The 26,955-nt window shown below is 42.8% G+C and overlaps 1 protein-coding gene across 2 annotated transcripts; it reads right to left on the bottom strand.

Annotated features, from left to right (window-relative positions):
* Positions 1–2,409: 2,409 nt before the first annotated feature.
* CNOT11 (CCR4-NOT transcription complex subunit 11) lies at positions 2,410–23,387 on the bottom strand. 2 transcript variants are annotated; one of them, XM_063078495.1, is made up of 7 exons: positions 22,811–23,387; positions 19,923–20,087; positions 16,534–16,686; positions 14,601–14,803; positions 6,070–6,272; positions 3,610–3,706; positions 2,410–3,528 (listed from the first exon to the last, which is right to left on the bottom strand). In XM_063078495.1, the coding sequence occupies exons 1-7, from the start codon at positions 23,328–23,330 to the stop codon at positions 3,331–3,333; spliced, it is 1,539 nt and encodes a 512-aa protein (XP_062934565.1). In that variant the 5' UTR covers positions 23,331–23,387; the 3' UTR covers positions 2,410–3,330. The 2 variants fall into 2 exon arrangements, with proteins under 2 accessions (XP_062934565.1, XP_062934567.1); XM_063078497.1 differs by lacking the exon at positions 3,610–3,706 and having other exon boundaries at positions 3,387–3,528.
* Positions 23,388–26,955: the final 3,568 nt, after the last annotated feature.

Below are 26,955 nucleotides of genomic sequence, written 5' to 3' on the forward strand. Positions count from 1 at the left end.
TTGAACAAATAGGAAAATATCTGTGTACCTTGAGATATGCTTATCAGATCAAGGGCTGCTAGAATCATAGAAATAACAGATCTTCATTCAAGTACAAGTGAGCCCATTTGGATGAAATACCCAGTGTAACCAAATTCCTCAGTAAGATAGCTTAGTTTGGCAACAGACTTTTGAGCATGTTAAAATTTATTTGCTCAACGAGGGCTGAGATTAATTAAATCAGCATGTATGTATTACTAGAATTTGAGGTAATTATATGTTTTAGTCAAAAGCAGTTTTTACGGGCTTGGTATAAACTCTACTTTGTGATTTACTAAAGCATGATGGGATGTTGACTTGAACCAAAGCTAGTTTCATTATATAATGTGTGTTCTGTGACGCAGCAACCAATTAGGAAAGCCACCTATGCATTTCCTAGCTACTTAGTTTTTAAAGTTTTAAAGCACTTGTTAGCATTTCATTTTCAGAAATACTAGTACTTGGATTACTGGTTATAAGTGAAATGTCTACAGTGTCATAATCAGCCTGCAGCTAGAGACTTGTCCTCTTTTTACAGCAAAGTATAAAATAAGTTGTGAATTGAAAAAAGTGTTTACACTGCATTCATTTGACTGCTAGAAAAAGCAGTCTATTCTTTCCCGAGTTGTAGGCTTATGGGCTAATGAGAAACCTGAGAACACCAGTACTTTCTTGTTGGCTGACTGCAGTTATCGAATCCCAGGATTATACAGGTGTTTTTGGAGTGTCTTAGGGATCTTCCTGATAAAAACAGTAGTGATTGCATAAAAAGACAGATCGGATGTAAAATGAAGTCAGTAACATGTCTTAGTAGTTAGAGGGTGTGAGAATTGCAGCAAGTAATGTAAAAAGTTTTTCTTACACAGTAATTTTCCAGATACCCTTAAAATGTTATCTTAAAGGGATGTCACTCAAAATGTCATTTAAAGTAGACATGAGCCATCATTTTCTATGGGTGTGTGACTCATTTAAAATGTATAAAACTGTGCTACTTAAAATTAGGTGTAAAGGTGTTCTATAAGAAAAAAAGTGATACCATTTCTATAAAGTTGTTTGAGTAACACTTAGAATTGGAATTGTTCTTTTAAAATCTGAATTTTTTGAAATAACTTCTTTCTACCCTAATATGTTACTTATTTCTGTCTTTTTAACAGGTGATTTGAAGATTTTTAAAGCTAGAAATTGGAACTAGAAAATCCCGGGAATGCAAGGTGTCTTATTCACGAGAGTTAAATCGAATTCATTTCATTACACTTAAAAGTTGATTACCCAGTTATTGAATCCCAGGATTATAGTGTCTTACACTTCAGGTTAAACTGTCTTTTACTTTTAAACATGTTTAATCAAGAAACTTGTAAATGTAAATCTTGACTTTTATTTTTTCTAAAAATGTTCTATAAATAAAACTATTGTTCTTTGTAAGTTATTTAAAATAAATTTTTAAATCTCTCCTCTTTCAAGTAAACAATACTGCAATCTCGATCCTCCTTATTTGCAGGTCTGTATTTGAGAATTCGCCTACTCACTAAAATTTGTAACCCCAAAATCGTAATGTGTAGCACTTTGGCTGTCATTTTCAGACATGTGCAGAGTGGTGAAAAATTTGAACTGCCTGATACGCACATCCCTGAGATTGGACAAGGGGCCCCTTCTACCTTCTTGTTTCAACTCTCATAAATGCAAACAAGTTTCCTTTTCATGATCTATTTAGTACCACATTTTTCCCATTTTTGTACATTTTTGTTGGCAATTTCACTACTTAAAATGGTCCCCAAATGTAGTGAAATGCTGTCTACTGTCATAAGTGCAACAAGGCTGTGATATGCCTTATGGATGTTAGATCAGCTTCCTTCAGGTGTGAGCTACATACAGTGCTGTTGGCTGCAAGGTGAATGTTACGCCAGAGAATCAGGAGGACCTGGAACCTAAAGTTGCATTGTTTCCAACAGGGGCAGTTGCTGAAATTGCCCTTCCAAAGAAATATTTCAGTAATGAACTCTGCTAATATGCAAAACAGCAATGCCCACACTTCTAGGCATTGAGAGAACCAGTGCTGCTGCCACCATATTAGTTGTCTGAAGGCATTCTGTGATAGGGGCTCAGGTCATTATTTCCTCTAAGCAAACATACTTACAAATCCCTTGCTTTCATAAGAGTAAGATATACAGTGTCACAAATGAACTGCACTGGCTCCAGTGTTGTAAGATTGGATTTTGTACTCATCTTGAAACCACTAGGTAGGCTTGGTTTCCTTTAACTTTTGCTAAGTGTTGGATTAGAGGGTAATTCCTGTTGAACAGATTATTTCCCTAATAAATATATTTTGGAAGTGCCTCAGTAAAAGGAATTTTTCAAATCTTAAAGAAAAAATACATCAGATAATAGAGCTGATAAAAAAGAACTTTAATGGAAGGCACTGTTATCTAAAGTTCCATGGGGGTAACAGCCCACACTATGCCACCCTGCTGCCCTATTTTTCTCTGACACGCATCTGCCCCACCACAGACAGGAGAGGGTAGATTCCACTCAGCAGGCAATTTACACAGCAGTGCCCAGTGGTGCTATTACCTCCCAGAGCACTGATATTTTTCCTTAAAACAAAACAAAAAATGGCTTAGACTAACAACAGAACAACTCGGGGGAAAAAAAAAAACTATAGTAGCTATTATAGCCTAGAAAAAGGTTTCTAAGAGTTCCCATATGTATAAGAGGCCCGAGAAATATATTTATTCTGTTGTCTATTAAAGTCCTCACGACAAGAAGGGTAAAGTTATGTCCTTGGTTCAGACCATGCTTAATGAGAAGTTACCAGCTACATGCGTAAGAGGTTCACAAACCAAACTTAGGTTTGCCACTTGATGATTCAAAAACACTCAACTGCTTTTACCTCAAGGATGGTATCACAAATTCTTAAGCATGTCTTCATTTACTCTCATTAAATACTTTTCATATTGGAACCTTAGGAAAACTGGATTCCTGATTTATGAGAAGCCAGTAGCTTGTCTTTTAGGCAAAAACAGGTACTTTGCTCTTCAGTGCTAAAAGAAACTTCATCTGTTTTTTGCATTAATTTTTTTTTTAGGATAACTGTTCCTTCTACGGATAGTCATCAGCAAAACACCTAAAAGACACATTCTCCCAAGTTCTTACCAAAAATTCATGTAAAGGAAAAAATCATGAAAGCAAAACGTTGCTTTTAGTAGATAAAGTGTTATTTATATACATTAGGACAAGTAATCCATTCAGGGTTTTAAGAGTTTTAAAAACTAAATCACAGTACAGCTGAACGAATGGGGTGGTTCTGATGAGGTATTATTTTGACATTTTGGTCTCCGAAGGTGTTTCCCCAGTATCCAATGTCTTCAACAACCGGAAAAGGCCAGCAGCTTCTCGTATCCTACTGAATTCAATACAGAATGCCTGCACTTCTATAAACAAGTCCTGCACATTAATAATTTTGTTACGGATCAAGGATTGGAGAAAGACACACACAAGACGCACCAAACGATTCTGAAAAAGAAAAAATAAATTTTACTGTGCCCAGTTTCCTAGCAGGTAGTTATAAAATGCACAAACATTCCTATTACTCACCTGCATATATTTATCCTTGATTTGTTCACAAGTAGAGATACAATTTGATATATAAAGATGAATAAATTCAGGAGGTAGATCAACAGCTGTAGTTAGTCTGTTTCATAAAAGTTAGAAAATGTGGACTATTAATTTTGTTAACACTGAAAAAAACAACCATAAAATATAAAATTTCCTTTGGTCATTTGGTGAGAATTCCTGATATATAATCCAATTCCCTAGTTTTAAATATACTTAGGCACATAAACCTAAGAGTCACTCCCACTTATTCACAAATAACATCTCTTTTTATGTCTGTGCTTAGCATTACACATCATAATTACTCATTAAGCAATTTTTTTTTGAGCATTATGGCCCTGAGCATTCTTGGCTGAATCATAAGTCATGGTCTATCATCTCCCAAGCTCCAATAACCTTGGTAGTTATATGCATTTAAGTAACAATTTACTAAAGCCCTATGACAAGTGCTATGAGAGGCAGTGTGTTTGTGAGGAAGGTCTAAGTTTATAGAACAACATCCAACCTAAATGCTAAAATGAAGGGTTTGTAGAAAGAGCAACGTGGAGAAGACTTTCCCAGGCCTTAAAAGGGCAAGTGACTTCAACTAAAACCAAAGGAGAAAAAGCATTCTTGATAACTGAGTAATCTGGGCAAAGGCTTGGAATCTGGCATCAGCACAGCATATTTAGGAACACAGCAGAAAAGACTTGGCTGGGATGTAACAAAAGACATGGTGGTGACTCAGGATCAGACGTCAGAGTCTTTAAGACATTGGTATTTTCCAAAGGATTATGTATAGACTTTTAAGGGAAGGAAAGAAAAAGGGTAGGGGTGGGAATTCCATGCTCAGTTAAATAGCTGGCAAGCTCTGGGTCATGCTAAAAAGGATTTGCTATTGTAAAATATGCATTTCCAAAAGAAAATTAATACATGCTGCTTTTTAAAAACTTATCTGACCCTGAAACTTTTTTCCATGGGACACGGAGGAACTAGTGCTCCAGGGAATTACCACCATGGGCCACTGCGGCCACTTGAGATTTGTGTTCGGCAACAAGCTTATTTCACAACTAAGGGTAACTGCAGATGATAGATGCTGGGGTGGGGGTGTTGGGGGGACAAAAACAGGGCCTTGTCCTTGAAATTCTGACACGAGGGCCAAATGTCTGGTGAGGACAATAACTGCTACAGGAATACAGTGAAGGGGACAAAGTGAACACTGAGAGCTGGGTCATGTGAACAGAAATCAGCCACTGAAAGAGTGAGCCGACTTAACAGAACAAGCAAAAGCTTGAACAAGGAGAGGAAGAAAGGAAGCAGCGTGCCTGCCACAAGCGGCTGACCATTCTGCCAGGGATGGGGGATAAAGTTAAAAACGAACGTGGACTGGCCGAGCCCGTGGCACACTCGGGAGAGTGCGGCGCTGGGAGCATGGCGACGCTCCCGCCGCGGGTTCGGATCCTATATGGGAATGGCCGGTGCACTCACTGGCTGAGTACCGGTCACAAAAAAAAAAAAAGACAAAAAAAAAACACGAACGTGGAAACCTCATGCTTCCCTCCTCTCCTACCCCTAAAAGAACGCATTCTCCTCCTGCTTGCACTCAGCTTCCAGCCAGGCTTTTTTCACCAATTAAGTTAAAAGGACGCAATCTTCAGTCCGGTTTTAAGTAGGCTTTTAAAAATCTCCAACTTATAAACAGGTGCTCAAAACATGTGCTCTAACTGAAGTTTAGTTGCCTGGCACTCAGAATGGATTTCCCCATACAGTAGAAGGACCATGTAACTTATCATCCAAAACAGGACACCACAAGGAAGGGAGCTGGGGGTATGAACCCTAAATGGGGACGATCTCAGGCAAACCTGGACCTATGGCCACCCAGTAAGTAAACAACTTACTAAAATAGCAGGCTCCCAGCTAACCCCCTCAAGCCCACATAATTCTTAATTTACCTAGAATATGTTTGTAAGCAACACTGCACAGAGCACATCAAGAAGGGAATGCATTTTGTCTCCAAGACAGTAGGGTTGAGAGATTGGGAGTCCAAGAAAGTTTGGGAGAAAGCACAGGGAATCTCTCTGAGGGCATTCCTAGAATTCTCTCAGCTCTAACACCCACACTTTTCCATGCTATAGCTGTTAGTCACTAAGAAAAAATAATGTAATGTCTATATTTGTACAGGGATAAAAAAGATGCAACTGTGTATAGGGAAATGTCAGCAATTAAGTTTCACTTATGCTTCCATTAATGATAAATAACTCTGAAATCCTACCCTCAGGGTTCTTACTAATGGATGCTAAATTCACATACAATGAACACTAAAGCCTCAGATTATTTCATGATTGGCTTGTTAATTAAGCTAACAATATAAGAAAAAATAAAAACCTATTATAGTTTTTCCCTCCTGACCATTTCATCAGGATCCATACATCCCCACACATTTGATCAAATATGGAAACTTACCGATTCACAACTTCCATCGAATGTAAGGACATGTCCATATTGACCAGGACAGAGAAATACTCAGTGATCTGGCTTGACTGCATTAATTTCAGCAACATTTCTATAGCCACTAGAGGGTTGTTTTCCACGAGGTCAGGAAGTTTGACTGGAGTGAGGCCAATATGATAAACAAGTTTGGGGTCTTTTTCCAACTCACCAAGGAGCTAAATACAATCAAATTTTTAAAGAGAGAGAAGTTCTTAGGTCAAATTAGAAATGTTTTTCCTGCATACAAAAAAACAAGTCTTTTACACAAAAAGCTTATAAGTCATCTGCATTGAACAAACTTCATATATTTCTTCCCTCAAACCCATGATCATCATGTCTTGACATTTTTAATTTACATCTGAATTGTGTAGACACTAATCTATAAGTATGCTAGTGATTCCTCCTCTTGGACATGAAACCAGTCTCAATATTGTCTGGTTGGATACAATATTGTCGGACTGTAGCAATATCATCCTTAAATCCCTTGTAGATTTTTTTTTTTTCTGTCATCTGCTATAACCAAAAATAATCTTAATTACCAACTAGTTCTCCCAAAAAGCACAAACCATGTAGGATTAAGAGACATCAACGAAACAACAGCCCCACCTGCCCACCCAGGTAGAGAGTAGCACTCCCTGAGAAGGGGGTAGGACAGAAGGTAGGACAGCTGACCTGCTGCAGTCATCAGACCTGCACAAGTCATCAGCGTGCAGGATTTCACAGTTCAAGTCACACCCACACTTTCTAATTCAAACAGGTATCCTCAAAAACATTTTTTCCTGCCAAATGAGTAGTTTTTCTCTGAAGTTTTCAATACTTTTTTCTCTACCTATTTGTATGCTCCACAGTGGACTGTTTCAGGATGGTCTAATATGCAAAACCAACTATAAGGATAGCTATTAATAACCTGAATTTGAAAAAAATATTTTTGATGGTAAACTGGACAGAAGATGTCAATATCTCCTGACAAGCTCTAACTCAAAAGTACGCAAACAATAAAATTCACCAACCAGAAACTTCCCACAAAGATGCCTAGCCTTTCCCTGAGGAGAGTAGACCAGTCTTATACTTGGGCAGTGGAAGCTATTTTTAATCTCAAATCCACCACGAACCAGTTGTGCAATGGGGGTAGTTCACCTTCCCTAGGCCTTGTCTTCCTCCTCTATAAAAGTGATGGATTTTGGATGTGACCGGCGCCATTGTGCACACAATAAGCACAAAATAGCCACTCCAGCACCAAACTCATCCCCACCTTCCCTTTATGAGAAGCCTCCTGACTTAAACAGAAATCCTTTTGCTTCTGTAAGGGCGCAGTTCTCCACCCTGGCTGCACAGCTTCCACATTAGCATAATGCTCCTCCTTTATGGTATCAGCCAGCCCTTGGCGCACTATATAAGCTCTACCACCCACACACCTGGGGCTGTCGCCCATTTTGAGAGCAGCCCCAGGCTGCCCGTCACCTTGAGCGCAACCTGGCAGATTCTTTTCCTTTAATAAAGCTTGAACGGTACCCGGCATCTCGGCTCACTTTCTTTCATTATGGTGCTGAAACCCGAGAATGATTTTGGCTGGACCGTCAGACAATACCTTCTCTCTTGGGATGATTGGCCCTTCCCATCCACCCTTCCTGGACCTGCTGAACCAGGTACACTCAGGACTCTCTCCTTTTGCCGTTTAAGACCAACGCATCCAACATCAGCCTCAATTCAGGGTGAGTCATGGGTCAGTCCTCTCTCATCTCAGTTTCCCCTGACTTGTGCTCTCTCTCGTTCTCGAAGCCCAGGCGCCTGGCCAAAGGAACCTTTCTCGTACCCCCCAGCTATTGGAGGACACTCCTTTAGCTGGTCAGTGGCTTTTCTCTCTCGAAAAGAAGGTGGACAGCAAAAAGGATGCACTTTGTTGGCACTCTTCTTACACGAGGACTGCCCATTTCCTTTCTCACCCTTGAAATGGGATCCTCAGTATCCAAACCTAAACGTCTTCTTTTCTACTGTACTCCATGCTCTACACCTCCGCCTCCAGGCTGTCTCCTGGACAACCTCTCCACCTCCAGGGAGACATTAAAAATCAAACACCTCGTCACAATGGATCCCAGTGGCCACAAGATGGCACTCTAGATTTAGATACTCTCAGAAATTGACAACTTTTGTCACTGGAATGGCAAAAACTGGAGAAATTCCTTGTTCAGGCCTTCTCCTATCTCTGAACGCATTCTTCTGTCAAAACTGTCCTACGTCTCAAATTCTCCTACCTCATGCCCGACTTCCCCTTTCTGGACTCGGATTAATCTTTTAATCCATCAGACTACTCTGCTCCCTGTACAGGCCACCTCGACTACCTCAGTATGCTCAAAATCCTTCACCAGCCCCTTCACCTTTTCTCTCTCTCTTTGTCCTCAGCCACCCAACCCCCCTCTCCTCCCCCTTAGTCAGGTGACAACCCCACCTCAGCTCCAGCTCCAGATATCTCACCTAGTCGTATGATCTCACCTGGCATGATATTTTTAGGATCCTCACTACTACTTTGTCCCCCAAGGACAGGGAACAGGTCTGGATGACGGATCAACAAGGATCAACAACAGGCAGATGAGGTACATGCTCCAAATAATAGGCAGCCTATGGGAGCCATTGCTGTTCCTTGCACAGACCCAAATTGGGACTACCAGACTGGCCATGGGGATCGGATATCCAGGATAATATGATCACACACCTACTTCATGGCCTCCAAAAGGCTACTCACAAGTCAGTCAATTATGACAAGCTTAGAGAAATCACACAGAGATCCACTGAAAATACCAACGAGTTCCTAACCCACCTCTCTGAGGCTTTACATAAATACACACATATAGACCCAAACTCCTCTGCAGGCATGGCCCTCTTACACTCTCTTACAATCTGCCCCTGATATTCAAAAAACTGTAAAAGAGATCAGGCCAAACACCAGCTCCTGGCTAATGCCATCCAAGGCTCACATACTCCAAAGCTGGCTGCCTATAGAGGCAAGCCACCTGGGAACTGCTTCAAATGCAGTCAACTAGGCCACTCAGCATGGGCTTATCCTAACCCCAGGCCTCCTCCCGGGCGCTGTCCTCACTGCAAACAGCCAACTTACTGGGGGTTTGACTGTTCCACTCGCCAGAGAGGGAGTGGCCCAGTCCCCAACCCACAGTCTTTGGCTTCACGGCCATCAGCACCAGAGCTTCTCGGCTTTGCCCAGGAGGACTGACAATGGCCAGGGCCCGAGGCCCCCACGGAGATCACCATGCGTGAGCCCAGGGTAACTTGCCTTGTAGCAGGTAAGCCAATCTCTTTTGTCATCGATACAGGGGCCACTTACTTTTACTCTTCCTGAATATGCAGAACCAACAATCCCATTCTCTATCACAACAGTAGGGGTCATGGGATCAGATACCACCCACAGACCCTCAACCCCTTTCCTGCACCCTACATCACACCCAATTCACACACAAATTCCTAATAATGCCTCAATGCCCAACCCTCTTACTGGGATGGGCCATTCTTTTCAAACTCAAAGTTACTCTTACCCTAAACACTTTAACTCCAGCCACACTACTTCTGTTACAGGCCACACCAGACCTGGCCCCTGGGGCTTCCACCTTCCCCTCCCCATCGGACAAGGTTAATCCCATAGTAGAAGACACTTCTCCCTCCATTGCTATGCATCATTCCCCTATCCTTGTTAAACTGGGGAACCTCTCTTTGTTCCATGATGTCCCACAATACCCCATCACTAACAAACACCTAATAGGCTTAAAACCCGTCGTACACAAACTCCTTTCTTCTCATCTCTCATGGCCGACCCACTCACCTTTCAATACACCCATCCTTCCAGTTATAAAGCCTAACGGCTCGTACCATTTAGCACAGGACTGATCCTGACACAAACCGTTCCCAGCAACTTGCTTAGACAGTACTACCTCAGGGGTTTCAGGACAGCCCCCACTTTCCAGCCAGGCCTTAGCTCAAGACTTATCTGAACTTCCCCCAACCTCTAGCAGTTTAATATGATATGTGGATGACCTCCTGCTTTGTAGCCCCTCCTATGAGGATTCACAGGCCCACACTGTTGCTCTCCTTAATTTCCTGGCCTCCAGGGGATATCGAGTGTCCCCCAGCAAGGCCCAAATTTCTTCTCCTTCAGTCACCTATTTGGGAATCCACCTCACCCCCAACACCAGAGAAATAACAGTGGATCACAAAAGTCTAGTTTCTGAACTCCCTACTCCTACCACAAAGGGTGAAATACTTTCTTTCTTGGGGCTTGCAGGATATCTCCACGTGTGGATTCCTAACTTTGGCGTGCTAGCAAAACCACTTTATGGGGCAGCCAAAGGGGATACTGCCATTCCTTTAGATCCCACAAAGCCCATTCATTCTCCTTTCCAGCGATTAAAAGCCACTCTCCTCCCAGCCCCAGCTCTCTTTCTCCTAAACCTATCTCATCCTTTTATCCTATACATTACTAAAACCCAAGGATTGGCAGTCAGGGTTTTGGGACAAGAGGCAGGAGATATTTTCTCCCCTGTTGCATACCTCTCTAAACAACTAGACACCACAGCTCGAGAATGGGCCCCCGTTTATGGGCCCTGGCGGCAGCCACCCTTTTAACACAAGAAAGCTCTAAACTAACTTTTGACCAAACAATCAAGACCACCTCAGCCATAAGGCCATGTCAATTCTCTCCCCTTCCTACCTACAACTTATTCACCTTACTTTCATTGAAAATTCCCAGTTCTCCTTTAAACCTTGCCCTCCCTTAAAATCCAGCCACTCTCATCCCAAAACACTCATGACCCTTAGAACACAATTGCATGGACGCTTTAGACCGCTTTCTCAATTCCTTTCCACAAATCTCCCCACATCCCATCATGCGGCCCCAACATACATGGTTCATAGATGACAAGTGCCACCTCCACGCCTGCCCCCAGGGAGGGTTATGCCATAGTAATCTAACACAAGCTATTGAGGATACCCCACTTCCCCAACACCAATTCCCAACAGGCAGAACTCATTTCCCTGACCCACGCTCTCACTCTAACAAGTAACAAATGAGTCAACATATACACTGACTCTAAGTATGCTCGCCACATCCTACACTCCTGCACAGCCATATGAAAGGAGAGAGGATACATGACCACACAGGGAGGGCCCATAAAAAACAGACATCTTATCAAGATACTTCCTGAGGCTACACAACTCCCAAAGGAGGTTGCGGTTATACACTGCAGAGGACACCAAACCTCCAATGACCCCATAGCCCAGGGAAACAAACTGGCGGATGTAGCTGCAAAACAGGCTGCTCAATCACCAGGCCCCCACTCTTCCTCTCCTGCTCAGGTCCTTCTCATGGCCCCTATGCCCTTATCCCAATACACACTCCAAGAAATACAACACCTCCAACAGTTGGGAGCACAAACAAAGGACAACTGGTACACTCTCTCCTGTTGTTATGTCCTCCATACCACAAAAGCTGAACAAGTCCTTTTAGATTTCCATAATTCAGTTCATACAGGATATGAACCCCTACTACGCCTTCTTCAGCCCTTACATTACTCTCCCCACATGACCAAGTTACAAAAACAAATCACTCAAAACTGTCCTTTATGTACTCGTTGCTCCAATCCTTTCCCACCCACCAGGCCAGAAGATACACTCCTGGGCGGGATTGGCAAATTGACTTTACTCACGTGCCTCCCCACAAAAGGACACACTATGTTCTAACATTAGTAGATACCTTTTCAGGATGGACTGAGGCTCTTCCCTGCACTTCAGCAGTTAACGTGTACTCTCACCTCAGAAATCATCCCTCATTTTGGCTTGCCCCAATCACCTCATAAAAACACACCTCACCAAGTTGTCCGTGGAACTTCACCTCCCTTGGACCCAACTTCTTCCTCTAGCACTCACTCGCCTACGGGCTGCCCCACAAGCCCACAGGCCTCAACCCCTTTGAACTAATGTACAGTACACCTTTCACTCACACCTCTCCCTTCCAGCTCATCACCTTTAGGACAGTATCTCCCTACTCTTTCGCTCCTTAGGGATCTTCGGGAACAGGCCAACCTTCTATTACCTCATCCTTTCCCCACCACTCCCTCAGACTTTAAACTGAGACCGGGACAGCAAGTGTATATTAAAACCCAAATCCCAAAGCCCCTCTCACCATGTTGGGAAGGGCCTTATACAGTACTTCTCACACCCCACAGCAGTAAAAGTACTAAGAAAGGCCCCTTTGTGTCACTTATCCTTGGTAAAACTAGCACCTGAGACTTTACCCAAAAATCTGTTAACACCAAGCCAGAGGGGTCCCTCTACTCAACCCCCAACCCAACATCTCCTTACACTTTGTCCATTTTAGGACCCACAAAACTGAAAATCTCCAGGACCCCCGCTCTTCCCTCAATCCCAAAAGAAGGATGATCTTTCCCCCGGCGATTACCCTCTCACTCTTGCAGGTCCGCTTCCCTTCACATCTTTCCCGTGTTTTTCCTCCTGTCTCAATGCTCCCCCTTACCTGGAACATGGAGGTTCCAGGTCCACAGGGACAATGCAGTCCTCAACGATTCAGACTGGTCCCCGAGTGACTAATCTGTCTCCCACTTCATGAGAAACTTTTTGTGGTCACCCCCTCCCTGTCGATGCAGCCCACAATGTTTCCACAAATGTCTCCTCACTTCCCTCTAATCTCACCTCAGTGGGGACTGTCAGCCTTGTGCGGGGCCTGCCCACACTCTGCCTAACACCACATGCTACCACTCACTTACCCCCTCCTCATCCTTGCCCGAAAACCGAAATTTACTTCCTTTGTAAAACTACATTATCCTGTAGCCTGCCCCCACAACACAATTTCAATTGGTTTCGATTTCTTGCATATTCCTTTGGCTCATCCCGACATCAATGTCCAGACAGATGGACGGATGGAGACGGGACTAGGACTAACTTCAGCCCCTCCCTCTCTGGAAGTGCCCCTGCTCCCGTAGGGTATTAATTGTACCTTTTAATTGGGGCAGGGATCCTTCCTGCAACTGGAACTGGCAAAGCAGGCCCTGCTACTGCCTCTCAATTCTATCAAAAACTCTCAGAAGAACTAAGTATAGACAGCATTTCCTCCCATCAGCGACAGGTCACCTCACTTGCGACAGTAACTTTACAGAACAGTCACTTTACAGAACCGTGGGGCCCTTGACCTCCTTATAGCTGAGAAGGAAGGCACCTGCCTCTTCTTGGGGGAGGAATGCTGTTATTACGTAAATGAGTCCGGGGTGATCCAAAATAACTTAAACCATTTAAAGGCAAGCACTGATCGCAGATGCAAAGGGTTATAAAACACAAACACACCTTGGGGGTGGCCCCAGTCACTGAACCCTTGGACACGCTGGCTTATGCCCCTACCAGGACCCCTAACTGTGCTGGGACTCATCATACTTTTTGGTCCCTGTCTCTTTTGGTGCTTCTCTAATTCCTTGCAGGAACGAATACAGGCTTTTACAAACCAAAATTTCGCCGAATTGTTCCTGTGAGGAGGATATCAGCTCCTCAGAATCAGTGACCCTTCCCTGGAGAAATACAGTCTTCCCACATGAAACCAATACCCCGCCACCTAATTGTTTTGCCCGCCAACATAAATCTTTTATTTTTCCATATCTTCGCCCATCTCCAGCAGGAATTAGCCTCAGAAGACTGAGACCTTTGCCTCCTTTCCCTTCTCGTTATACTTAAAAGGCGGGAATGATGGATTTTGGACGTGACCTGCACACAATAAGCACAAAATAGCCGCCGGCCTTGTCTTCCACTCCAGCGTCAAACCCCTCCCCCCTTCCATTTATGAGAAGTCTCCTGACTTAAATAGAAACGCTTTTGCTTCCGCAGGGCACAGTTCTCCACCCTGGCTGCATAGCTTCCACATTAGCATAATGCCCCTCCTTGATGGTATCAGCCAGCCCTTGGTGCCCTATATAAGCTCTCCTACGCCCACACCTGGGGCTGTCCCCCATTTTGAGGGCAGCCCGGAAGATTCTTTTCCTTTTACAAAGCTTGAACAGTACCCGGAGTCTCAGCTCACTTTCTTTCAAAAAGGTTAAGAATTCCACTAACCCTTAGAAGAGTTCATGCCAGCTTAAAATGTAACAATGTGTGTAAAGTGGCTGGCTGGTACACAGCACGAACAGGGTGCCAAAAAATAAGACATGTCCTATCTCACCTCTCCTGGAGACAAACAGATCACGAAGAAATTTTCAGTCAGATTTTTTGCCCCACCAGAACAAAATTACCAAAAGGGAAAAAGGCAGAACAAAGCTTCAGAGATAAAAAACCTTTAAGACTTTCTAGTGCTGGCTCATGGTGACAGTAATATTAGACCATTTACCATTTTATGAAAAACAAAAGTAAACTCATAAGGATAAGAGAATGTTGAGGATAAGAGAATGTTTTCAACAAATACATACCTGTGTGAGGATAAGAGAATGTTTTCAACAAATACATACCTGTGTTTGCTGTGGAGAAGACAAGGGGCTTTTGAAGGCTTTGGCCATGATTCGCTTGATCTCCACACCAGTGCTGTTCTTGACACACATGGACTTATCCCACTGGATCGCATGGTCAGGCTCCGTGGGATTCAGCCAAGCCAGTTCATCCTCACAAATGTGGAGGGGAGGTGGTGGACGAATAAACTCTGGCCGAAAATGGCCTGTAACGAGAGGAGTAACGTTTGACTGCTTCTGTCAGTAGCTAACACCTGCACAGACCTCACACACACTGCACTTAACGAAGTACACCAGCGCCTCTTTCAGTAAGGATAATATGGTAAAACTCTCACAATTCAAAATCAGAAGCAGGAATGATAAAGAGAGTCAGGGTTTCACTCAGAATACAAAGAAAACAAAAAAAATGATGTAACGGCATGATGCCAGAGAGCAAATCCATTCATTTTGGAGAGGAGAAGAAAGCACGGCCATGACCCGACAACTGAATTCAAGCAGGACTGCTCAACAGAAAAGGACACGACTACTAGACTGCTAAGTCTTTGTCCTTTCTCATCCTATTCTTAGTGACTGCTATTTTGTTCAGAGACCATTATCATTTGTACTAGTTTTATCTTTGCATCTTTTAACTTTGAAGTAACAAATTATGTGGAGATGAAATGGCAGGAGAAAAAAAGTATCGTTAACTTTCGATGTTTTCAAATGAATCTGGAGACTTTCATGAATCTCTAAATGCAAATTCACAATAATTATATTCATTTTCATAAAACAGTAGTAGTAGCACAGGAAAATGAAGTGACTCAACTCTTAACTATTGTATAAAACAAGACTGAGCCCTCAATTACAAACCCACTGCAGTAAACGCAGGCTAGGACTTCTGTGGAACCAACTTCACATCTCACGTTGGTTTCCACACCGGGCAGGAGGCAGCTTATTCCCACCATGGATCCTAGCCCCTGCCAAGTTTGGGATCATTCTCTTTAGCTTATTGAAAACATCTGTTTTCATCACTTCTCGGCCTTTTGGCCAAGACCAAGTGAAAACATCTATTTTCTGCTAAGAATCATCACTTGACCTTGAACATCTCCACTGTCCCCTCACTGGCATCACCAGCACGAGCATCTGAATCTCTCTTCAGACCAAGCACAGAAACAGATAAAGTGCTTAACACTTACTGAACAGTACTGCTTATGTGAGGTGGGGATGGATGCTGGTGTTTGGCTAGACTCACTTATTGTGAGTGATTTGCTTCTCACATACCTTCATGGTGACCCATACAATTCAAAGTTGTCTGAACAAATATTAAATAGGAACCATTACATGCCAGGGGCCTCCCACACACTTGTGACTAGCTGATACTTCAAATATTAAACCCGTTTATGCAAGAGATCTACTGTAAACCAAATGGAATAAAAGGCCACAGTGTAAGTTTCAAACTCATGGTGACACAATAATATGGAGAACATGTTCTTATCTCTAAGCAGAAAGCATGGCTTCATTACTCAAGCCACAAAGAAGACTAAAACACAAAAGATGCAGTTATATCATTTCAAATTCAACAGGTGTATTCTTTGAGTTAAAGTAAATTAAGAGCTATAAGATCAGTAAAACTTTAAAATGGAGACGGTAACAATAGTGATAAGATTACTAAAGAGGTATAAAATAAAATAAGCTACAAAAATACTCATTTCAGTAAAATCAGAGAATTTCTATCTTTAAGTATATTTGTGATAGACATGTAATAAACAACTTGGTATGTAATTTTTTTAATGAAGAAACATTTTCACTGAGTGTCCCTGCTATGTTCTAGGCAATTTCACTTTAAATTCAAGTTTAAGTAGCAACAAAAATAGTAAGATGTCTCAAAAAACTGAAAAGTCCCAAAGGATGCTGACAGAATAAAACCAAGAAATAAAATTAATTTATATATACCTACTTTCAATAGGTGGTTTTGGTCCACTGACTAAAGCTTCCGTGATCTGAGAGGCAACTGAACTGTCAAATCCGGAATTAGAAGAATCTGGGTCTGGGTCACTGAGAATACTAGGAAAGCTAGCTTTACTCTGGGTTGGCAATTCAGACTGGCGTTCTGAAAAAGGTTAAAATAGGAGGCATTTTAAAATGAGGACACCACAAGGAGAGTGAAAAGACAAGCTACTAACTGGGGAAAAGCTAGCTGCAACACATGAAAACAAAGGGCCACATTCAATGTGTGTGTGTATGTATTTTTAAACTCCTACAATCCAATTAAAAAAATTAAGAACCCGTTTAAAAATGGACTAATGACTTTAACATGCATTTTACAAAAAAAGCTTGAATGGCCAATAAACATTTGAAAAGTTAATCCCATTAGGAACCAGGAAAACTTTTGTTAAAACACAAGATACTTCTACATACCCACAAGACTGGCAAAAATTAACAAAACTGACATTATCAAACACAGAGGAGGATGTAAGGTAACTTACTCGCTGCTACTGGGAATAAAAATGGCATGGCAACTTTGGAAAATAATTTGACATTTCCTAATAAACTTTTACATGTGCATATCTTTCCACCTAGAAGAAACACTTCCACAGGAACCCCAAAAGAATGTATAAAAATATTCATAGCAATATTATCTGCCTCAGTAGAATGGGTAAAGAACTTGTTATCACGCCATATGAATATACCATATAGCAACAAAAGGCAACCACTGCAGTTACGAACCGTCAACATGATTTCATCTCTCAAATACACTCAACAGAAGGAAAGTATAAAAATAAATACAGTATGATTCCATGTATATAAAGTTCCGGGGCGTGCAAAGTACAACTATAGGCATGCATAGGAGGGAAGGATATAAAACAAATGAATGATCATCGCAAAAGTCAGGTTAGTGATGCGGGTGAGGGTGGGCAGCAATTGGGAAAAACACACAGGGAGCCTCTAGGCCCCCAAAGTATTCCATTTCTTAACCTGAATGGTGGTTATTCCAGGTTCACTTTTTATAATTCCTTAAAATGTAAATGCATGTTTTATGAAGTACCATATTTCAGATTTTGTCATTTTAAAAGCATAGAGGGCTAAAAATTCCTGAATAAAGAGCTATAAAAGTCAATAAAAAACCATCATCCAAATCGAAAAATGGCCTGACACAAATGAAAAGATTCCTTAGACATATGACAAGACGTTCGACCTCACTCATTTAGTAAGAAAAATGCTAACTAAAATTATCCTGAGATTTTTTTTTCATCTCAGATTGCTGAAGTACAAAAAGTTAGATAACATACTATTGATCAAGATGTACAAAAAAATTTAAATTGACAAATTATGCAGTAAACGAGTAAGTAGTAGGTGTTCGTCATGAGTTTTTAATAAAACCTCTGAGATGAACACTGTCATTGTTAACACGGTAAAATTCTGCCCCTCACGTTTAACATGTCTGCTTTTTTCTTTAAAGTTAAAACACCAACTGTATCATCCATAAAAACACCTTTAACCCACAGACCCCACAGTAAGACATCTGAATTTCAGGCTTCTGCGGTGTGGTTTTTTGTTTTTTGGGTTTTTTTGCACTTGTGAAAATGAATGGATTAGAGATATCTTCAATCTGGGTGTCTTAGACAAAAGCAAGCAGTCATCTTAGCCACTTTGCCAAATTTCTCAATCCTTACTCTAGGCACATCCGAGTGTACTTCAAAAAGTTCATGGAAAGATTCATTTACCTTTTAATTCTATTTTTGCACAAACTTTTGAAGTACCCTCGTATTCTTCTCAGCACTTGACACACTTCAAAAACTTCCTCACAGGCTGACTGAAGTCATCACAAGTTGACAGGGAGGTCTGATTTGATTGTCACATTATTAAATACTAAGTTAGACTAATCAGAATATACATCACCTCTGTTCAGATGCCCATACTGAACAGCCACCAAAAAAAGAAATAAAGAATGTGTATCACCGATGAAGGTAAGACGACTGAAATTGCCTATCATCTCTATATCCAATTTTCAAACTATCTTTGGTTAGGAAAATAATCATTTTATTTCTATTATCACATTATATCTGGCACTAGTGGCTAATAAGAACTTTTGTGTACCTTCAACCTTAAAAGTCTTAAAAAGATTCTCAGAAAATAACCATTGTTATACTGTTAAAACCCAGTAGTTAAAAAGTGAGGTTCAGAATGTTCCAAAGAAAAAAGTTTATCAGAACTTATCGCCTTATATAGAAGCTAAATGTCACAGATGTATGAAGTTTAAGAAAGATGGGCACTGTCAGAATTAACACTGCAGCTCACTTTATCACAAGGTCAAGGGTTCACAAATCTGGCTATATACAAGTATGAGAATTTCCCAAATGAACCACTCTCAAGTGATAAGTGATAAGACCCATGCCTAGAGCAGGCAAGCAAGAAGTCTCCTCTTATCCTCCAGAACTTAGAGAAGCTCTCTCTGACCACCGTTCAAGAAGGTCCTCCTACTTTTTTCTGTCAGGACAGGGTGTTCACTTCAAGAGCACTCATTCATTTGCTTGCATATGTAACACAAAACATACCAAAACAATCTCAAAAAAGAAGAAGAAAGTTGGAAGTCCCACACTTTCTGATTTCAAACCTTAGTACAAAGCTACAGTAATCAAAACAGTGTGGTACTGGCATAAAGACAGACATACAGACCAATGGAATGGAATAGCAAACCCAGAAATTAACCCTCCTATACATGGACAAATGACTTTCAACAAGGATGCCAAGGGAATAGCGTTTTGGCTATTCAGAGTCCCTCAAGATGCCCTTGAATTTCAAGATGGATTTTTCTATTTCTGCAAAAAATGTTATTGGGATTTTAACAAGAATGCACTGACTCTGTATATTGTTTTGGGAAGTACTGACACCTTAACAGTATTACATCTTCCAATTAAAACAATTTTTTTTGTTTGTTTTGCATTTTTTTGACCGGTAAGGGGATCATAACCCTTGGCTTGGTGCTATCTACACCACACTCAGCCAGCGAGCGCACTATAGGATCCGAACCTACAGCCTTGGTGCTACCAGCGCTGCACTCTCCCGCGTGAGCCACGGGGCTGGCTCTAAAACAATTTTTTTTAAAAAACTATATTTTACCTAGCATTCTTCTAAATTTGGAAAAGCAATCAATTCAAGTAAAAACTGAAAATGAATTTACATGTTGTATTAGCATCAAAAAATAAACACTTCCATTTAGGATCCAGTACTGAAACTACTTTTTTTATGGAAGATACTAACCTTTTAGCACAGTTACAAAGACCTTCATTTTAATATTGTGTGACCTACCACACAATAATGCCCCAACCACTGATTCTTCCTTACCAGCCAAGGCTAATTGAAGTCCACTAATGTCCACAGACTGGCCCATGTTTCCAACGTCCATCAATGCAATCTGGCGAGGCGTCTTTTTGAAGAGTTCCCTTGGGGGTGCCAGCATCAGCTGGGAAAGAAAAAACTTTTCTGGTGGAGTTATAGGAGGTAAAAATCCTGTGAACAAAAATGTATAACAATTTCTCCAATGGCTACTTTTAAAACTTAACTTTAAACTGGTGAAATTAGTATTTGTTACTTGCTGTTTCAACCCACATATTTTTAAAAAATAAACTATAATTAAGTTTCAGTTAACCAAATATATGCTGTACACTTATTTATAAACTATGTAATTAAGTACGTCATTTGAACTTCTATGATCTGTGGCACTATTAATGAAGCTTAAAGTTTTTGTAGCTATTAAGAACTCAATGTTCTGAAGTGCCTCAATTCCTACAAACGCTAAAGCTCATTTATACAAGCAAAAACATAGTAAAAACTATAGTTCTCAGAAATGCTTTTCTTTCTTTGCTGCTGCCAGCAACTGATGTAGAAGCTGAAAAAAAGAGAAGGAAGCAATCACCAGCAACACGAATACACTTCACACACTTCACACACCTGCTTCAATAGGCAGTGCAGCTATGAAATTCCCATAATGCTGAAGGTTCCTTCCCGTCCGTCTGTCCCATATTCACTTGCTCACCAAACCTATCTATCCTACTGCTTGCAATGTCACCAGACTGTGTTCCCTCAGCTCCATTCCCACGCCCCTCCTCTCTTGCCTGGACTACAGGACAGCCTTCCTGATTTTCCCAGCTCCCACTTTTGACCCCTGCCCACCCACTACCCAGTCTGCACTCCCCCTTACCATTTAGCTATACTGTATTTCTAGAGCACAAAGCTGATCATATTACTTAATCTGTTTACAATGAATTAAAGCCAAGCTTCTACACCATTACAAGACCCCTCATAATCTGGTTCTGACTCATCTTCCTAATCTCACCTCTTGAACTCTCCTCCCATCCATGTACCCTACACTTCAATTGCACAAAACCTCTCAGCTTCTGTGAATACACCCAGTTCTTCAACAATACAGGGCCACACTCTTACCTCTCACCCTCATCTCTAATCAATATCCCACAAAAATATCACTCCCTCTGAGAATCTCTCCAGCTCCACAGTCAGTCAGTCTTCCTCTGTGCTACCAAACAGGATTTTGTATGCGATGTCTAGTAGACCCCTTACCACACTGTGTTAACACTATGTTGGTCTCTCCAACCAAACTGCAAGCTTCTGGAGTGCGGGGAAGCCATATTTTGTACTTCCAGATACATCATCAACTCTGACTCTGCTCAGAATCAAAAGAAAAGCTTTTTAAAAATACACCCATTACATGTTCGCTCTAAATGTACACTATCAGAAGCTCTAGGAGGGGGCTTTGGCACTGGTATTTCCTCTTCTGTGTACTTACACACCACCCTTACCTACTTTAACAATGGTCATGACTGGTAACACTTATTATAAATCCTCTTATTCATCATAACAACTGTACCAGCTAGGAATTATGATGATCTGCATTTTACAGATGAGGAAACTAAGGCACAGAGAGGTTAAATAACCCATCCATGGGTTCCTTCCCTGGCAACTGCCTCCCCTTCCTTGGCAAATTTATGTTTACAGTGCAGTCTGTGGACTAGATATAGGTTTAGACTCAATGCCATTTGAGAATAGCATTATGTAAGTCAGGGTTCCTTAGCCTAACCTGCCTGTCAGAATTCAAAGGGCTCTCTGACCTAAATCCCACACTGTCCCCCTCCTCTACTATGAGCACCCTAGGGTAGTGCATTCACTTTCTGGGAAGCCACAAACTTCCTGAAAGCCAGGTTAAGTATACTTATAGCCTAAGGGCATCTCAGTCCAACACAAAGGTGGCCCTTCTTAGAGTGGGAAACTAATCACAGATGCTTTAGATCCAGAGGGGTTTCCAGGTAGGAAGAGCAACTAGCTTAAAGCGTAGAAGCCCTCCTGTACCACAAAACAAGCCCCTGGTACTTCCTCAAAATCTGCTGCCTTCACCTTGACTCACTGCAGGCCCTATCTATACAGTGGTTTGCCCTTCTTTCACTGGTTGAGGACTGTAAGATCAAACTGTTTCCTACTTCTAACTATCTGCGTCCCTCACCACACTGGTCCCTAAATGCTCCATGTCCCCTTATCACTCATCACCATCCCCTCTGCGCCTTTCTCATCTTATGGCTGTGAGTCTTCTCCCAAAGTAAATCCTCATGAACCATCTCCTGCTTGAGCTTAAAAAAAAAAAAAAAAAAAGCAACCTTGCACCTAACCTGCTGGTCTGATCTCACCAATGCTGCCCTTATACGTATTACGTAATGTTCAGTAGTCATACCTTTTCTAATCAAGATGTGAATTTGAGACTACCTTCTATTATCCAGGGACACCTAACAGACCAAGAAAGGCACCTGCAAAGTCTTTAAATACTGTTTATTGTCTATTTCCGCCCAACAACTTCGTCGGGTTCTTAGTTGACTTCTCTGAGACTTAAAACCGTTGGCAAATCCAGTGCGTCCTTAGTTATAACTTCGCACACGTCATATGGGCTTTAGAAGAACGCACTGTATTCAAGGCACTAAAAATGTCAAGCCCTACACTGAGCTGCAAGATTCGACGGCCTGTACAGTTCAGAGGAATAACATTCGGGGCCATGAATTTGTAATGAAACTATCACTTCTCCATACTTCTGAGCTACTGGCGCGGGGGCCGGGTGAGGTGATCATTCCAAAAGGACACTTGATTCCCCTGGCGGGTGAGTTCCCAGACGTGCAGACGGAAAGGTGCGCGCCTAACTGCCCACGCGGCGCACACCCGGCCTGGGGAGGTACCTGAGAGCGGTGGCCGGTCGGGCTCCTGGCCGCCGCGGGCGGGCGGCGCGGGGTTGAGCAGGTGCGCGAAGCTGGCGGCGAAGGGGTTGGCGGCGAGCGGCTCGGTGCGGTACATCTCCCAGAGCAGGTAGAGCGCGGTGAGGCGCTGCGCCGCGCTGGGCAGCAGGTCGGGCTGCTGCAGCAGCATGACGAGCACCGAGCCCAGGCGGAAGTGGTCGGCCTTGCTGAAGTAGTGGTGGAAGGCGGTGGACAGGCCCTCGAAGGTGCTGCCGCCGCCCGCCTCCTCCGAGATGATGCTCAGCAGGCTCGAGAGCTCCTTCGGGGTCAGGCTCATCCTGCCCACCGGGCCCCCCGGGCCTCCGCTCCCCGGCCCGGAGCCGCCTACTCCGCCTCTGCCGCCGCCTCCGCCGGGGCCCCCCGGGCCGCTCCTGGACGCCGACCCCACCGCTTCCCGGGCCCCCCTTTGCTCCGCAGTGGTGAAGAGCCGGCCAGACGCCGCGCTCGCCCCGCCGCCGGGCATCAACTTCGCTCGCCCTCCCTGCTTCCCGGCCCGACTGGCCCTGGCGCCGGCTCGCCCCGTCCCCGCTGCCGTAAAGCGCGCTGTTATACGACAGCGTCGCAAACAAAGCACTCCAGGGAAGCTGGACGGCCGCGAACGACAAGGACAGCGCCGAGGAAAGGGACGCTCCTGGAGCGAGGCCAAGGAGAGCATCCGGCAACGCGAGTGGGTGGGGCGAAGCGGCCGGAAGTGGGGGCGGAGCCGGCTCGGGTCCTGCTCTGCGGAGATCCGGCGGCCGGGCGCAGGGTGGGTCTGCGCAACTGCGAGCGACTGCGGTCCCCTCAGGATCGCCTAGGGCAGTGCCGGTCAGCAGACGGCACCACTCAGTGTTGCTGCGTTATTGTGTGGAAAAGTGCATCTTAGGTGCTAAATAGTTTTTTTTTTTTTTTTTTTGTCTTTTTTTTCGTGACCGGTACTCACCCAGTGAGTGCACCGGCCATTCCTATATAGGATCCGAACCCGCGGCGGGAGCGTCGCTGCGCGCCCAGCCCCGCACTCTCCCGAGTGCGCCACAGGCTCGGCCCCTAAGTAGTTTTTTTAATGTAACATCCACGACAGTTCATGGTAAAAATATTGTAAATTCAAATAACTAAGGACACCACACATTTCTCATAACCAAGATTAATTTCTAGTCTTAACTTTTTGCAGAAATGGACTTATATTGCACATGAGCATTTGTACATGGTTGTTTTCCTTTAACAAGATTTCAAGAAAATGTTTCCAGTAACTGTTCGCATACAGAATTGTTTACCGTGCCCCCTTCTACTTAGCTTGCCCTAGGGCGCTTATTCTGGGCTCCGCTGAGCACTGGAAACCCCCGGGGACCCCGTATAAATACTGTGCTACTACCTGGCCCCTCCCCCAGAGGATCTGAGTCAGGTATTAAAAAACGAAAATACCTCCCCAGGTGACTCTAACATGCAGTCTGGGATGAGAACCACCAGTGGCATTTCCCAGACTTGCCGGCTCCTTCCTAGACCTACAGAAACCTGCAGAAATTTCACCAGCGAGTCCCACCATGCAAGTTTGGGAAATCCGATCTGTGCTAAACAATGCTCCAGAATTGCCTGGCTCAAGAATTATGGAATCATCTAGCTAAGCCTCACCTTAATTCTTAAGGAAAATTTAAGGAAGAGAAATTGCTGGGTCAATGGGTATGATGTACATTTTAAAGCCTACTTTAATTTACTGCTAGACTGCTCTCTAGAAAGATGCTAGAAAATTAACGTTCCTAACAGCAGCAAATATAATTTGGTAACTTGGGAAACTGATTCAAATTAGGGTAATTCAAATTAGCTTGACTCATTAATTTTTTTATTTATTACAATAAAAGATAAACTTTATTTTGTTTGAGCCATTTTACATGGTTAGGTCAGTTGTTACATCTATTAGCCTACAGTACTAACAGTGTTTAATAATATTATTGATTATTGCTGTAATAATACTGTAAGGTAAATGTGGGACATAGACTTATTTCCCCGTCCCCATTCATACCCGAGTTCCCCTTCCCCTGGGAAACTACCCCTGGCCAAGGTACTTTACCCAAGGAAAGGTACATTTCATTTAAGACAAATGGAAGACAGTAGGAAACAGGAACTCTGAGTAACTGAATTAGCATGTAAATGGAGTTAGAACACTGGGGTTAACTAGTCTGGTGCCAGGAGGGGTTAACTTATCTACTCAGCCAGATCACCTGCGTGCTCTCTGAGTTGGGTGTAAGCATGCAAATGATTTACACCTCTCCTTTGATCTGTTCACTGTATAACTAACTATATTATGTACCCCATGGTGGTGCGGATTTCTAGCTGGCCGGCCGCCATCAGCACCTCCCGTAAGTCTAATAAACCGATGTCTCTACCTATTGCAATATTGGGTGAGTTTCTTTGGAAGAGGCAAACACTATGCGAGTGCCCTTTCAGATTTGGGGCTCCCACAATACAAATAATAAAACCACTTGGGGTTCTTAAAAGATGTTTCAGAATATTTTAACATTACTCTATATGTTACCCAAAAAAAGAACTAAATACTTTTCTATGTCTCAAGATTAACATAATATGCAGAGTTTCCTCCATGTTCCTTGAAACCAACTCTCAGGCTCTGTATTCATTTTCCGGAGTTGTAATAAATAACCACAGACCGAGCAGCTTAACACAGCAGAAATGGATCCTCTCACAGTTCTGGGGGCTAAAAGTCTAAAATTAAGGTGTCAGCACAGTCATCTCCCACTGAAGCCTCTAGGGAGGAATCCTTCCTAGTCTTTTCCTAGCGTGAAAGTTTTCAGAATCAAAAGGCAGTCACTTGTGTAGAAAGAAAGGAAGGAGGGAGGATGGGAGGGAGGGAAGAAATGAGAGAGGGAAGAAAGGAAAAAAAAAGAAAACCCTGACAAATACAGCTGAGGAAGGCTTCTCATGCACATGTGTATGCCTGATAACAAGAATTATCACCAAGGACTCTGCAAACGTGCACAGAGGCCACTGAAACCTTAACAAAAAATACTTCTGCAAGGACATCTGCCCAGCAATGGCCTGTCCAACCTTGAACTGGTGTCACCCTTGTTATTGATCCCTGTAGTCAAAGATAATTATCCCAAAACAGTTACTTAATCCTCCATCATTTTTCCTTTAAAACTGTCTTCCTTTACCTTCCTGAATATGCACATAGTTTACTGTCATGCATATTCCCATTGCGATGTTCTTTTCCTGATTAAACTCATTGTTCTTTTTCTGAGATTCTCTCTGTTATTTAGATTGACAATAACTTCTGGTGTTGGCTGACAATACTCGGCATCCCTTGGCTTGTGGCTGCACCACACTATCCAACCTCTGCCTCTGTTGTCATATGGCTGCTTTCCTGGGTGTATCTCCTCTGTGTTTTCACGTGGCCTTCTTAAGAAAACATCCAGTTATTGGATTTAGTGCACACCCTAATCCAATATGGTCTCATCTTAACTAATTACAACTGCAAAGACCCTATTTCCAAATAGGGTCACATTCTTAGGTTCCCATGGGACATGGATGTTGGGGGACACTATTCACTCAGCAGAAGCCCTAGGCTCTTCTCATAGTGTGTCTTGATAGCTCTCTTTCACACAATTTAATCTCATTATCATGATAACTATATTATGCTCTAATACATTAAAGACAAGAGCCGATGGACATAGAAAATTATTTGTCCTACACAATGTACAGTTTCCTATTGCTGTACTTCTTGAATCCTTGTGTCTGCCTTTTTTACAGTTTCTCTCATTCTTTCTTTCCTGTTGTGTTGTTGCAAACCTTGGAGTTTGCTCCCCACAGCTGAGAGTGCTGAACTTCTTACTTTCTAGAATGGGGTTCAAACAAGAGTAATAAAGTGAAAGAGGACTCATGGTTGCTGGAAACTTGACTTTGTGATGCTGCTTTGTCTGCTTTAGAAACTTTCCTGATCATTCTGCATATTCTTGCTGAGTTTCTGGTAGCTGAGGTTGGTGGATATTTGGCTTTCATACCTAGGCTAAAATCTTGCCTAATGTTTGCTTCATTATTCTGCTTTCATCCTTTTGTAGAAATTCTCATGCTTTCCTTCCACCATTCTCTTTCCTGGGTTT

Source organism: Cynocephalus volans, chromosome 14 (assembly GCF_027409185.1).
Source record: "Cynocephalus volans isolate mCynVol1 chromosome 14, mCynVol1.pri, whole genome shotgun sequence".
In the NCBI taxonomy this organism is placed as follows: Eukaryota; Metazoa; Chordata; class Mammalia; order Dermoptera; family Cynocephalidae; genus Cynocephalus; species Cynocephalus volans.